Source organism: Rhinatrema bivittatum, chromosome 9 (genome assembly GCF_901001135.1).
Source record: "Rhinatrema bivittatum chromosome 9, aRhiBiv1.1, whole genome shotgun sequence".
NCBI classification, from domain to species: Eukaryota; Metazoa; Chordata; class Amphibia; order Gymnophiona; family Rhinatrematidae; genus Rhinatrema; species Rhinatrema bivittatum.
This window is the reverse complement of record NC_042623.1, coordinates 26170982-26186807: the sequence shown is the minus strand read 5'-3', so window position 1 is coordinate 26186807 and position 15826 is coordinate 26170982. Positions and strand designations below refer to the sequence as shown.

The 15826-nt window shown below is 44.6% G+C and overlaps 1 protein-coding gene across 3 annotated transcripts in view; it reads left to right on the top strand.

Annotated features, from left to right (window-relative positions):
• TSPAN33 (tetraspanin 33) overlaps positions 1–15826 on the top strand; it is a 47922-nt gene that overhangs the window by 23143 nt on the left and 8953 nt on the right. For 2 of the 3 annotated variants that reach the window (XM_029616643.1, XM_029616641.1), the window contains exons 2-6: positions 4189–4246; positions 9331–9458; positions 9605–9679; positions 10228–10323; positions 10668–10796. In XM_029616643.1, the coding sequence (XP_029472503.1) occupies positions 4189–4246; positions 9331–9458; positions 9605–9679; positions 10228–10323; positions 10668–10796 (486 nt within the window). The remainder of the gene's footprint in view (positions 1–4188; positions 4247–9330; positions 9459–9604; positions 9680–10227; positions 10324–10667; positions 10797–15826) is intronic. The other variant, XM_029616642.1, reaches the window with a different exon arrangement.

Sequence of the window (15826 nt, the reverse complement as noted above, 5' to 3'; positions counted from 1 at the left end):
CCTCGTGAAGCTGCTGGAATCTCTGTTCCCAAGCTTAGTGGATGAATTTTAGTAAGAGGAGATGTCTTGGTCCCACCCCAGCTCTGATCTCCCTCCCTTATTCTACGCACACCATCCCCTTCACTCCTCCTTGTATATACTCTCCACACCCCCTCCCTCCCACAGGAGGAATAGCCTATTGCTTAGAGCAGCAGGTGGTGAACCAGCTGTTGAAATCCCACTACTGCTTCTTGTGACCTTGAGCAGGTCACTTCATCCTCCATTGCCTCAGGTTAGGTTGTGAGCCCTCTGGGGACCGGGAAGTACCTGAATAATCTGCTTTAAAGTGGCTGAAAATATAACTTAAAAAAAACAAAACTTGCTCTCGCACCTTCCGCATCCCTTCACTAGCACTCACACTGAAATGTGCTCTCGCTCCTCCCCCCTCATGCACCGAGCACTGCCCCAGGCTGCATTGCTCCTATTACAATGCTCTATTTTAAGGGGGGGGAGCTGTGACGAGCAGGGTAAGAACATAAGAAAATGCCATACAGGGTCAGACCAAGGGTCCATCAAGCCCAGCATCCTGTTTCCAGCAGTGGCCAATGCAGGCCATAAGAACCTGGCAAGTACCCAAAAACTAAGTCTATTCCATGTTACCATTGCTAATGGCAGTGGCTATTCTCTAAGTGAACTTAATAGCAGGTAATGGACTTCTCCTCCAAGAACTTATCCAATCCTTTTTTAAACACAGCTATACTAACTGCACTAACCACATCCTCTGGCAACAAATTCCAGAGTTTAATTGTGCGTTGAGTGAAAAAGAACTTTCTCCGATTAGTTTTAAATGTGCCCCATGCTAACTTCATGGAGTGCCCCCTAGTCTTTCTACTATCCGAAAGAGTAAATAACCGATTCACATCTACCCGTTCTAGACCTCTCATGATTTTAAACACTTCTATCATATCCCCCCTCAGTCGTCTCTTCTCCAAGCTGAACAGCCCTAACCTCTTCAGCCTTTCCTCATAGGGGAGTTGTTCCATTCCCCTTATTTTGGTAGCCCTTCTCTGTACCTTCTCCATCGCAACTATATCTTTTTTGAGATGCGGCAACCAGAATTGTACCCAGTATTCAAGGTGCGGTCTCACCATGGAGCGATACAGAGGCATTATGACATTTTCCGTTTTATTCACCATTCCCTTTCTAATAATTCCCAACATTCTGTTTGCTTTTTTGACTGCCACAGCACATTGTACTGACGATTTCAATGTGTTATCCACTATGACACCTAGATCTTTCTTGGGTTGTAGCACCTAATATGGAACCCAACATTGTGTAATTATAGCATGGGTTATCTTTCCCTGTATGCATCACCTTGCACTTATCCACATTAAATTTCATCTGCCATTTGGATGCCCAATTTTCCAGCCTCACAAGGTCTTCCTGCAATTTATCACAATCTGCTTGTGATTTAACTACTCTGAACAATTTTGTGTCATCTGCAAATTTGATTATCTCACTCGTCGTATTTCTTTCCAGATCATTTATAAATATATTGAACAGTAAGGGTCCCAATACAGATCCCTGAGGCACTCCACTGTCCACTCCCTTCCACTGAGAAAATTGCCCATTTAATCCTACTCTGTTTCCTGTCTTTTAGCCACTTTGTAATCCACGAAAGGACATCGCCACCTATCCCATGACTTTTTACTTTTCCTAGAAGCCTCTCATGAGGAAGTTTGTCAAACGCCTTCTGAAAATCCAAGTATACTATATCTGCCGGTTCACCTTTATCCACATGTTTATTAACTCCTTCAAAAAAGTGAAGCAGATTTGTGAGGCAAGACTTGCCCTGGGTAAAGCCATGCTGACTTTGTTCCATTAAACCATGTCTTTCTATATGGTAGGATAGGGATATCTCATGCGGTGGTGATGGCACTATGGAAGGGGTATGTTGTGACTGGGTGTGGGGATGGTACTAGGGTGACTGTTTATAATAGTAGTAATTTTATTCTTATTTCACGTCTTCCCACCTGGGTGCCCCAAGTGTCTTAAAATCTAAATACATAAGCATAATTTATATAAGAACATGCCATACTGGGTCAGACTAAGGATCCATCAAGCCTAGTATCCGGTTTCCAACAGTGGCCAATCCAAGTCACAAGTACCCAAACATTAAATTTCAAGCTACTATTGCTTATTAATAGCAGTTTATGGATTTTTCCTCTAGGAACTTATCCAAACCCTTTTTAAACCCAGTTACACGAACTGTTGTAACCACATCCTTTGGCAATGAATTCCAGAGCTTAACTATGTGCTGAGTGAAAGAATTTTCTTCAATTTGTTTTAATTGAGCTACTTGCTAACTTCATGGAGTGCCCCCTGGTCCTATTATCTGAGAGTAAATAACTGATTTATATTGACTTGTTCAGATCCTTTCATTATTTTATAGTCTTCTATCATATCCCCCCTCAGCTGTCTCTTCTCGAAGCTGAACAGCCCTAACTTCTTTAGCCTTTCCTCATAGGGCAGCCGTTCCATGCCCCTTATTTTGGTTGCCCTTCTCTGCACTTTCTCCAGTGCAGCTATATCCTCTGAGATGCGCTGACCAGAATTGTACACAGATTCAAGATGGCTGTCTCACCATGGAGCGATAGACATTGTCATCCATCATTTTTATTTGCCATTCCCTTCCTAAGAATTCCTAACATTCGGGCCAATACAATAAAGTCCACGGGAGAGCAGGCAAATGCCCGCACTAATTTCTGATAGCAAAATGTGCAGCTTGGCTGCACATTTTACTTACTGAATCGCGCGCGAATACCTAATAGGGCCATCAACATGCATTTGCATGTTGCGGGCGCTATTAGGTTCGGGGGGTTGGATGCATGTTTTTTGGCCCCTTACTAAATAAGGGGTGTAATGCTAGTGCATCAAATGTGTGCCCAATAGAGGGTTAACAGTGCGCTCCGTTGGAGCGCACTGTACTGTATCGGCCCGATTGTTTGCTTTTTGATCGCCACAGTACACTGTAAAATCACCAAGCAGTACTACATAAAGCATAAGATAACATCACACACACTCAATTTAATAAATAGACAAACATATAAAATGACTCTCAGGAAAAAGGAGGCAGCCTGCCTTGGACTCCTACTTACATCAAACCCTGCTTACAGCTGAGCCATAAAACATAATTGCAAAACCATGATCCTTCACACAAATAAAACTGTCCTATTGCAACATACCTGCATAAATAGCAGGGTCTGTGATACATGTGACATGCCAGATAATCGGATAAGAGACAAATCTCTTGACAGCTTGCTCCAAGTGACAGGAGAAGGCGCATTGTCTGGTCATGGTCCACTTTGCACCTCCAGTGGAGGGTGTGACTAATGCTGGACATGACACTAGAGCAGCAGAGTTGGCACTGTGACTAGGGTAGGAGTAGCAGGAACAGGGTTGTGACCAGGGGAGGGGTGGCACTAAGGTGACAGGAACAGGCCGTGAATTGGAGTGGTAGAAGGGCTCTGGCTGGAGTCACAAGGTAGCATGAGGACAGAAGTGGCACTAGGGTGGCAGGGTCTGAGTTGTGACGAGTGTTAATCTGTGGGGGGTTTTTTTCTTAACAACTTAGGCAGTCTTCTTACAAGTAAAGAACTTTTATTATTGAAAAACTACAGAAGCCTTATTTAAAAGCAAATAAAGTACAAAGAGTTCTGTAGGTAGTGGGATGTAGTCTCTGCCTGATGCAGTTATCTTTCTCACACCAATATTCCCTCCTTGTCCTTATGGTATTCCTTCCTGTTCTTTCTCTGTCCTTGCTTCCTGAGGCAAGCTCATCACGGTGCTTAGCATATCTAAATAGAATCTCTTGATGTGATTTAGGGTTTTAAAGCTCTTGGACCCCTGCATAGGAAATGCTAGTATCAAAGGCTTTGCATACAGGCTGTCATTTCCGGAGCCCTTTGAACTGCAGGTTTCTTATTCTCATGAGTTAGTGTGGGTGGCCAGAGCAGGGGCTATGAGTGGGGGTGGGGATGACACTAGCAGGCAGGCTTAGAGCTATGGCACTAGGGTGGCAGTTGTGATTGGGAGCAAGGCTGTGACTGGAGATTAGGGTGGCAGGGTTATAATTGTGACCAGGGTCGTATAGGGCTGTGGGCTCATGCTGTCTGACAATATATCCACCTTCCTTTTTATTTTTCCCAGGTTATCTCCATGGTGATGATCGCTATTGGTGTCTATGCACGACTGGTGAAGCATGCAGGTGGGTTATTAATCCCTGCAGCCTGTACTATGTGCACAAGGCTGGAAAGGTGCTCTGGTAGGCCTGAGGCAGAGCGGAAGGAACACGCCAGGCGACAGTCAGTGTGCCTTGTACCGAGGACAGTAATGGACCCAACTGCAGCTATTGGGTCGTGTGCGTTTCAGACGGGCTGACGTTTTGAGGGTATGAGATCAGAATGACCGCTTCTTAAGCAGCATCAAGACCTACAAATAGAATGAGCCAGTTGGCAGAGCTTGCTACATCATTAAAAAGATGAAAAAGTGCTAAGCTGAGTTAAATTTGAAGGTCCACTGAGCCAAGCCTCCTGTTTTTGGACCCTCCCAGATGTGTGTGGTGGAGACTAGTAAAATTCTGCCCTTCAAATTCAGTTCCCAGGAAGTGCTTGAATGCTCCTCCTGCCGAGTCACCCTTTAGCACAGTGGTTCCCAACCCTGTCCTGGGGGACACCCCCCCCCCCCCCCCCAGCCAGTCGGGTTTTCAGGATATCCACAATGAATATGCATGAGAGAAAATTTGCATGTTACGGAGGCAATGCATCATGGAGTCTTGCTGAGCATAATTGGCAGCCTCTGCTGACACCATGGCACGTAGCACAAGCACACGTGTGCAAACTTTTGACATGAGTTTTGAATCGGGGAGTAGAACCAACAAGAGGTACACTGATATGTAAAATACTTTGTTTTTGTGTTGGTTATATTTGTACTGTCTGCTTTATTTGCATTATTGGTTGTAATGTAAAATCTTTACATCCCTTTGGAAGGGTAGGTGGTACAGAAACTAAGTTTGTGTGTTGGGTTTTTTTTTGTTCGTTTTTTTTTACCTGTAGCACCGTCATGCATCCAGGCGAGTTATGTGCAGCATGAATGAAATGTCCCTTCTCAAAAGAGCTTACGGTTTATGTGTTGGCACAGGGAGGTTGTGACCTGTCCAGGGTCAGGCAATGAGATGCGGATGGAGGAATTTTAAGCAGGATTGGCAGGTTTCTAGTTCTTGGCTGTCAGCGGTAGTGACAGTGAGGAGAGCCAGATGTCTTGCATCTGGGGCGGCACTGCTTAGACATTCAGAGTCCTGGTTTTTCAGGATACCTTGCCCCAGGGTAGCTGCCTCGGAAGCCCAGAAGGGAGCGCTGCTGTTAGAGCCGTGAGTGCTGCTCCCTGCGGGCTGATGTATTCACTCCATAGAAACAGGACGGTAGGAAGGACCATATGGACTATCTGGTCTGTCAAGCAGTGGTACAGCTGAATCAACTTCCAAGGGTGGAACCAGACTGCTGGGGCTAACCTTTAAAAAGGAGAGAGAGCAGCTTTTAAACTAGAACAAAGGGGAAAGCCGACAGTCGCTCAGCAGCGCATGGTTCGGAGAGAGGTATCTTTAAAGGATACTAATGATGCAATAGAATTAGGGCATCCCGACAGTGAAGTTCCAATAATTAGAAAAGTAGTCCAAGTGCCTGTAACTAAAAACTCACCTGAGCTAAAAGGTTCTAATTTATCCCTATCAATTAAAAAGCAGAATGAAAATACAAACAAAAAACAAACTTTGAAATGTTTGTATGCTAATGCCAGAAGTCTAAGTAAGATGGGAGAATTAGAATGTACAGCAGTGAATGATGACATAGACTTAATTGGCATCTCAGAGACATGGTGGAAGGAGGACAACCAATGGGACAGTGCTATACGGGGTACAAATTATATCGCAATGACAGAGAGGAGCACCCGGGAGGAGGTGTGGCGCTTTATGTCCGGGATGGCATAGAGTCCAACAGGATAAACATCCTGCATGAAACTAAATACAAAATTGAATCTTTATGGGTAGAAATCCCTTGTCAGGGAAGACTATAGTGATAGGGGTATACTACCATCCACCTGGTCAAGATGGTGAGATGGACAGTGAAATGCTAAGAGAAATTAGGGAAGCTAACCAAATTGGTAGTGCGGTAATAATGGGAGACTTCAATTACCCAATATAGACTGGGTAAATGTATCATCGGGTCACGCTAGAGAGAACGTTCCTGGATGGAATAAATGATAGCTTTATGGAGCAATTGGTTCAGGAACCGACGAGAGGGAGCAATTTTAGATCTAATTCTCAGTTAAGCACAGGACTTGGTGAGAGAGGTAACGGTGGTGGGGCCACTTGGCAATAGTGATCATAATATGACCAAATTTGATTTAATGACTGGAAGAGGAACAGTGTGCAAATCCAAGGCTCTCGTGCTAAACTTTCAAAAGGGAAACTTTGGTAAAATGAGAAAAATTGTTAGAAAAAAACTGAAAGGAGCAGCTACAAAAGTAAAAAATGTCCAAGAGGCGTGGTCATTGTTAAAAAAAAAATACCATTCTAGAAGCACAGTCCAGATGTATTCCACACATTAAGAAAGGTGGAAAGAAGGCAAAACGATTACCGGCATGGTTAAAAGGAGAGGTGAAAGAAGCTATTTTAGCCAAAAGATCTTCATTCAAAAATTGGAAGGATCCAACAGAAGAAAATAGGATAAAGCATAAAACATAGGCAAGTTAAATGTAAAACATTGATAAGACAGGCTAAGAGAACTTGAAAAGAAGTTGGCTGTAGAGGCAAAAACTCACAGTAAAAACTTTTTTAAATATATCCGAAGCAGAAAGCCTGTGAGGGAGTCAGTTGGACCGTTAGATGATCGAGGGGTTAAAGGGGCACTTAGAGAAGATAAGGCCATTGCAGAAAGATTAAATGATTTCTTTGCTTCGGTGTTTACTGAAGAGGATGTTGGGGAGGTACCCGTAATGGAGAAGGTTTTCATGGGTAATGATTCAGATGAACTGAATCAAATCACGGTGAACCTAGAAGATGTGGTAGGCCTGATTGACAAACTGAAGAGTAGTAAATCACCTGGACCGGATGGTATACACCCCAGAGTTCTGAAGGAACTAAAAAATGAAATTTCAGACCTATTAGTAAAAATTTGTAACTTATCATTAAAATCATCTATTGTACCTGAAGACTGGAGGATAGCAAATGTAACGCCAATATTTAAAAAAGGCTCCAGGGGCGATCCGGGAAACTACAGACCGGTTAGCCTGACTTCAGTGCCAGGAAAAATAGTGGAAAGTGTTCTAAACATTAAAATCACAGAACATATAGAAAGACATGGTTTAATGGAACAAAGTCAGCATGGCTTTACCCAGGGCAAGTCTTGCCTCACAAATCTGCTTCACTTTTTTGAAGGAGTTAATAAACATGTGGATAAAGGTGAACCGGTAGATGTAGTATACTTGGATTTTCAGAAGGCGTTTGACAAAGTTCCTCATGAGAGGCTTCTAGGGAAAGTAAAAAGTCATGGGATAGGTGGCGATGTCCTTTCATGGATTGCAAACTGGCTAAAAGACAGGAAACAGAGTAGGATTAAATGGGCAATTTTCTCAGTGGAAGGGAGTGGACAGTGGAGTGCTTCAGGGATCTGTATTGGGACCCTTACTTTTCAATATATTTATAAATGATCTGGAAAGAAATACGAGTGAGATAATCAAATTTGCAGATGACACAAAATTGTTCAGAGTAGTTAAATCACAAGCAGATTGTGATAAATTGCAGGAAGACCTTGTGAGACTGGAAAATTGGGCATCCAAATGGCAGATGAAATTTAATGTGGATAAGTGCAAGGTGATGCATATAGGGAAAAATAACCCATGCTATAATTACACAATGTTGGGTTCCATATTAGGTGCTACAACCCAAGAAAGAGATCTAGGCGTCATAGCGGATAACACATTGATATCGTCGGTTCAGTGTGCTGTGGCAGTCAAAAAAGCAAACAGAATGTTGGGAATTATTAGAAAGGGAATGGTGAATAAAACGGAAAATATCATAATGCCTCTGTATCGCTCCATGGTGAGACCGCACCTTGAATACTGGGTACAATTCTGGTTGCCGCATCTCAAAAAAGATATAATTGCGATGGAGAAGGTACAGAGAAGGGCTACCAAAATAAGGGTAATGGAACAACTCCCCTATGAGGAAAGACTAAAGAGGTTAGGACTTTTCAGCTTGGAGAAGAGATGACTGAAGGGGGGATATGATAGAGGTGTTTAAAATCATGAGAGGACTAGAACGGGTAGATGTGAATCGGTTATTTACTCTTTTGGATAGTAGAAAGACTAGGGGGCACTCCATGAAGTTAGCATGGGGCACATTTAAAACTAATCGGAGAAAGTTCTTTTTTACTCAACGCACAATTAAACTCTGGAATTTGTTGCCAGAGGATGTGGTTAGTGCAGTTAGTATAGCTGTGTTTAAAAAGGATTGGATAAGTTCTTGGAGGAGAAGTCCATTACCTGCTATTAAGTTCACTTAGAGAATAGCCACTGCCATTAGCAATGGTAACATGGAATAGTCTTAGTTTTTTGGTACTTGCCAGGTTTCTTATGGCCTGGATTGGCCACTGTTGGCAACAGGATGCTGGGCTTGATGGACCCTTGGTCTGACCCAGTATGGCATTTTCTTATGTTCTTAGTAACCTGCATGGAGTGACCCTAGTTAAAAGCCAAATATAAAGGTGTATGGGAAGGCCAGCTATCTTACACCCTTGCTCATTTTGGTGGCTGTGGGGATGGTTATGAACTTGGCTAGATATGGAAGAGCACTCGAACGTTGTATTAAATGTTGATCTTGTAAGGATCATAGAGGGATACAAGGCCTGAAATTGCCAGCATGGTACCAGAATTTGGCCATGTTTGGGACATGTGGAGGGCAGTAATAGGAGTAGGGTTGAGAGGTCAGGGAAGAGCTGTTGTGTTGCATATGGGTATGTATATGCAACGTTTATTCAGAGTGGTAGAAAACCAGAAGAATCTCAGCTGGGCAGACTGGATTGTACCAGCTGTTCTTTGTCAATATTTAGCATGTAACTATGTCCCCCATGTCCTGAAATGGCCATATCTCTCTGCACACGTGGCCTGTCGGGGTACCCTTCCCCCATCACACACAGGCTGCGGCGGTGGGTCTGGTATTGGTATCTCAGATGGTGTTGCAGAGGCTTCCCTGGCAGATCTGTGGTGCTGATGCTGGTCTATTTTTTTTTGTTCCAGAGGCTGCTGTGGCCTGCCTTGCTGTGGACCCTGCCATCCTGCTCATTGTAGTCGGAGTCCTGATGTTTCTCATCACGTTCTGCGGCTGCATCGGGTCCCTGCGGGAGAACATCTGCCTCTTACAAACGGTACGCTGTTCTTGCGCCATGGAGGGGGGGGGGGGGGGTAGGTGGAGGGCCTGCGTTGTCAGACTGGCAGCTCTTCACAGCAGGTAAAACCTGTACTCGGATGGGATTGCTGAGAGCTGGTGTTGGTGTCTCCCTTCTGGCTGCAGTTCTCCATCTGTCTCACCGTGGTCTTCCTGATACAGCTGGCCGCCGGGGTGCTGGGCTTCGTCTTCTCTGATAAGGTGAGTCCGCAGAGCAGTGATGCGAGTGAATGGCTGGGGAAGGCTCAGAACGCTCCGCATCGCGGGAACGGTGCGGGTTTGTTGGAAATAGATGATAGACCAGAAGCTGTTCTACTGCAAGCATTGCACGTAAGTGGGGGGAGAGAGCTTCCTTGTATGTTACACAGGGAGGTGTAGGGAAGGAATGGATTGCTCCGGGCAGGCTGCCTCAGTCTGTGCAGAGATTCAGGAACTGCATTGTCATGAGATTAGCATCAGATTTTTATCAAACCAGCAAGAGAAATCCAGAGAGCTTGACCTGCATCCATGTTTTTATTGCTTAGATCTTTATTTCCTTTTTATTTTTCCCTCTTCATCTTGTCTGTTTAATGTCTTTTTCTCTTTCCCCTCTCCTCTGGTTTTATGTTCCAGTTTCTCCTCTTCCCTGGCACTGCCCTGATTGTCACTGTTACATCGCCTGCTCCCTCCTTCTCCATAATCTTTCTCAGATACCTCTCCTTCCCCTGAACAGCTCCGAGCAGAGATTAATGCTTTTCTCTACTCTGCAGGCTCGGGGGAAGGTGAGCGAGATAATTAACAACGCCATTGTGCACTACCGCAATGACCTGGACCTGCAGAACCTCATCGACTTCGGGCAAAAAGAAGTGAGTGGAGGGCAAGGCAAGGGACAAGCAACCAGCACAATCCAGCGGCAGAATGCAGGAGTGGATTGGGTCCATTTTGTAAGAGCTGGAGTGCGATAACCTCATTCAGCCTTTGGCTGAGGGCTTACTCCTGTCCTTCAGGATCCACAGACCGAACAGGTGGCACTGCTGTCCCTGTGCCTCATACAAGCCCACAACGTTGGCCAGAAATAGATGTGCAGCTGGTGTCGCGGCCCCAGGGCCCACGCGCACGCTCACCCTTTCACTAGCCTTGTCCCTGTAATGCTGTCTGCGTTCTCCTCTGTGGCGGCTCGACTGTCTCTTTCTCATTTGTATGTTTCCAGTTCAGTTGCTGTGGGGGGATTTCCTATAAGGACTGGTCCCAGAACATGTACTTCAACTGCACTGCAGACAACCTGAGCCGGGAGCGCTGCGCTGTGCCGTACTCCTGCTGCCAGCACTCCGATGAGGAGGTGAGACTCCTGCATTTGCAGGATGGGTAGCTAATGTCCGAGTCGTGCTAAGGGGGAACTAAAGAGCAGCTCGGCCTCTGAATTATTAGTGCAGAGATGGAGACATCCTGGAGAAATCTGAATTCTTTAAAAGCTTTCATTGGGCCAGCATGAGAATCGTGCAAAGCTGTGCTTGAGCTCTTCAGATCAGGGATCCCTTCTCTTGCCCTGCAATGCACATGCCTGTACCCCATGGTGACTTGACGGTTACTGTAATTGTGTGGCTTGATAGGGCAGGACGTATACACTGTCATCAGGACTCGGCGATTAGCACCACCAAAGGCAGAAGATCCTTTCCTAGCCTGACGTGTGTGGGTGCAGGGACCCTCCACTGACTCATCTCTTCATCTAGATGTGATCCTAATGGCGCTTTACCACCGTAATGCAAGCAAACAAAAGGGGGTCGCATTAACACAAGTTTGAGTTGTAGCTCCGGTTGTCAAGACTTCAGCTCAGGCATTGGTGCTTCTCTCACGTCTCAAACCTGTGCTAATTCATCCCAGTCTTGTCTGTTACCATGCATCCAATATACATATGTATCTTTCATTGTAATCAACACACCAAAAATACAAAGAGCAGAAAATTGAAGCAGTCCAGAATTTCATAGAATAGTAAACAAAAGTTCCATATTTTATTATTTATCCATACTTCAAAGCGGCTACTCCCAGAGCTCAATTAGAATATAGCAGTTTTCTACCAGGTCCCCCTCCTATGTTCTACTTGAGCTCTGGGAGTAGCCGCTTTGAAGTATGGATAAATAATAATAAAATACGGAACTTTTGTTTACTATTCTATGAAATTCTGGACTGCTTCAATTTTCTGCTCTTTGTATTTTTGGTGTGTTGATTACAATTGAAGAGCAGAATGCCTCCTCATTTTGCGTTGGATATCTTTCATTGTAATACATCATAAATGCAGACAAAGCCACCTCTGGGGTGCTAACATGGCAGCACATTCTTTATGCCCAAGCAGCCTGAAAGCTTCCAAAGAGAGGCAGCAATGTTGTCAATGCCCAATTTAAACTTGAGTAAACTGAGCCACAATGAGAGCCCAAAATCTTCCAGCCTGTGCATACCAGAGGACTGCCACTAGATGGCAGCAGTTGACCCTCCACTATTACTTGCGATGGTGACCTAGTAAATGGTGGATAAAGACCAAAATGGTCTGCCCAGAGTTGTAACTGCTATTCCATGCAGGCTACCTCCATACAGAAAAGTTACCACAGGTTGCCCCGTGCTTCATAGTAACTTAAGAATGTCTGCAGAGAAGAGAGACCAAATGGTCCAGCAAGCCTCCCACAGTAGCAACTGCTGATCTGTGCAGGCCACTCCCAAGACTCTTATGTCAAGCGTAGTAATATTAAAAATCAAAACCAAGCAACTGTCAAACCCATAACAATTACTGCTAGCAACATTTTTACAGGGTGAGCAGCCTTCCTGATTCCTACAATGCTGCTGCTTTTTGGACTTGGCCATCCTGCACCTTTTCCCTAATGACTGCTTATCTAGATCCTGGATTGTAAAAGTTAGGGCCCAGCATTGGCTGTCATCAGAACTCAATTCCCCCCCCCCCCCCCCCCCCCCCCCAAACCACCACCACCATTGAAGCAGAGGGTGGTGATGCAGTTGGGTCAAAATCAAATCATATAAGCTAAATAGTTAAGGGACATAATCCCAATGTTAGGGGTAGTGGTTGCTGTTCTATGCTTGTTACCTCCCATGCACCCTATTCTTAATGTTCAACTCTAGCCTTTTAGGGATCCAGTGTGTTTATACCATGCCCCTTTGAATTCCTTCACTGTTTTCATCTTGCCCACCTCCTCCATAAGGGCATCGCCTTGTCACATTGCTTTGCCATCTTCAGATCGCCAGGATCCCTTTCCCAGTCCATGTGCATTAGTCTTTCACCCCCTATCACATACAGCTCTTTTGGATTACCGCATGACTCTGCACTTCTTGGCATTGAATCCCAGCTGCCAAGTCTTCAACCACTCTTCAAGCTTTCTTAAATCACTTTTTATTCTCTACTCTTTCAGGCTTGTCCACTTGCTGCAGATCTTAGGGTCATCCACAAATAGACAGACTTTACCTTCTGTCCCTTCCACAATGTCGCCGACAGATATTGAACAGAGCCAGTCCCCAAACTGATCTCTGTGGCATTGCACTTAACACGGTTCTGTCTTCAGAGTAGGTTCCCTTTACCATTACACGCTGTCTCCCATCAGTCAACCAGTTTGTAGTCCACTCCACCACCTTGGTTCTGAGTACCAGACTTCTCATCTTATTCATGAGCCTCCCATGTGGTACCAAATCAAAAACTTTGCTGAAATCCAAGTAAATCACAGAGTTCTTTTCCTTGATTCATTTCTCTAGTCACCCAATCAAAAAAAGAAATCAATTGGATTTATCTGACAGGACCTTTCCCTGATGAAGCCAAGCTGTCGCGGGTCTAGCAACCCATCGGATTGTAGATGGTGCACAGACTTTTCCTTCAGCAGAGTCCCCATTAATTTTCCCACCACAGGTGAGGCTAACCGGCCTGTAGTTTCCAGCCTCCTCTCTGCTCCCCACTCTTGTGAAGGGGGGCCCTCCACTGCTCTTCTCCAATCTCTCGGCACCACTCCCGTTTACAGGGGTCTGTTGAACAGCAGACCTGTCAGCACATCTCTGAGCTCCTTAGGTATCCTGGAATGTTACCTCATCCTGTCCTGCGGCCTTGTCCACTTTCAGCTTTCCTAGCTCTTCCCATCCAGTCCCTTCTGTAAATGAAGACTAGCCTACCCCACCCTGTTCTGCAAACTTCTCAACCAGCAATGGTACTCCAGTTTGGAATTCGCAAACGAAAACCCTGAAGTATTTCTGCTTTCTTCATCTCTCTCCACACGTTGCTCCCCATTGCCTTTCAATTTCACTTTATCACATCGGACCTCCCTTCTTTCTCTGTATCTGAAAGTCACCTCGCTTTACAACTCTTTGGCAATCCTTTCCTTTGCTTGACCTTTTTTTGCTTTCCTGATTCCTTTTAGTCTCCCTCAAATTCACCAGATATTCTTTCCTGTGTTCCTCTTTGGGATCCTTCATTTTTTGAACACTGTTCTTTTTTTTTTTTTTTTTTTACTTTAGCTACCTCCTTTTGAGAACCAGTTCGGTTTATTTTTCCTCTTACATTTAGTTGCCTAATTTGGCCCACTGTTCCACCTCACCTATCTTCTCCTAGTCTTCTAGTTCTTCATCCAGGAACATCCCCATTTTGACAGTCCGTATTTTTGAAATTCAAAACTCGGATCGTCTTGTGACTTCTCCGTATCTTATTTGCACTATCAAACCATATGGTCTGATCACTGGTGCTCAGATGGGCTCAACCTGGACATTAGAGGCATTATCCCAATTAGTGAGCACCAGGTCGATTTATCACGCCCTCCCTCGTAGGTTCTGTTACCATTTGTTTGAGCAGAGCCTCAAAAAGGGCATCCACTATCTCTCTTTCTTGTAGATTACTCAGAAAGGATACTCTAGCCCACATCCAGCAGATTAAAATCCCTGAGCAACACTTCTCCCTTTCCCATCTTTTGGACCAGACCTGTTTTAGCTCTTCTGTCTGTCTGAGGCCTGTAGACCACGCAGATTGTAAATGGAAGCATAGTTTTAAGATAGCCCATAACGCTGCTTCCCTACCCCACCTCCCTTGCATTTCAGTAGCTTGGATATTGTGTTTGACACACAGCTGTTCCTCCCCCCTTTCCTGTCCTTAAGTTATAGCCAGAAATGGCCGTGAACCATTTCTCGGTAACAACAGCGATGTCCAAGTCTGCCTCCACCATTAGGGCCTGCAGCTGTGGGATTTTATTGCCCAGACTGCGAGCATTTGTGGCGCAGCTTTTTGCCTTTGGTTTGCTGCTCTTCAGTCACCTTTTCAGCTTTTTTTTGAGTTGACTTTTTTTTTTTTCTTCTCCTCCTCCCAATTCCTGTATCACTTGGGGGTGACATGCAAATTTCATTGGCCACCTCCTGCTACCCCCATCCTCTAATTGTAAATGCCTGATGTATGTTCTTAACTTCTCGCTTAGCATCCTCTTGTCTGCCAAGGAGAAATGTAGACCATCCTTGCCATATAATCTTCTGTTGCTCTGTACACGTCGTCAGACTTTCTTAACTTCAATGCTTGGCTGAAAGAGTGATGTAATCTACATGGCAAAGCTTTTCTTTCTCTGTTCCATGAATGGGTGACACTTCTGAAGGTACCAGCCCCCTTTGTTAAAAACAAAAAAAAAAACCCCACTAACTTAAATACGCACTAGCAAGCATTCAAAGGACATTATCAAGCTAGGACAAACTTACCAAGGCTTCAAACCATGCAGAAGACTATAAAAATATCAGCAAGAAATACATCTATACTATGTCTAGCAAATTCATATTCAACTTATCTGGCCACAGACTCTGTGGATTATGAGTGTCAGAGAAACCTGCAAGTACTTCTCGCTGACCCCCTGGAGTCCCCTGTACCATTTCCTCCCTCTTCTCACTAGGGAATCCTCTGTTTATCCCATGAACTCTCGAATTCTGTCAAGGTTTGTGTCCCCATTGAGTCTTTAACTGCTGGGATCTCTAGGTTGTAGGTCACAAATAGGCCCAACTGGTTATGATGCAATACATGTGCATGCGGTGGGTGTGCTGGCATCTTCAAATCTCCAGTACTGTAAGATTGTATAGCATGGTGTGTGTGTTGGTTTTTTTTATTCCACTGGTAAGATAGTTGAGTTTGATAGTTTCATTAATTGTGGATAAGAGTACAAATGTGCATTAATGTTAAATAGAAAAATAATTTTCAAAATTTAGTGGACTTGCTGTTGGGAATACAATTAAAAATTAATGCATTCATTTAACTTCAGTATTATGGCCAATTTTTTTTTATTTTGTGGTCTGGCAACTGCTTCCTGATCAGCTCCTACTGGGGCCACAGCGCCACGAATTTGCAGCTGCCTGGTTTTTAAC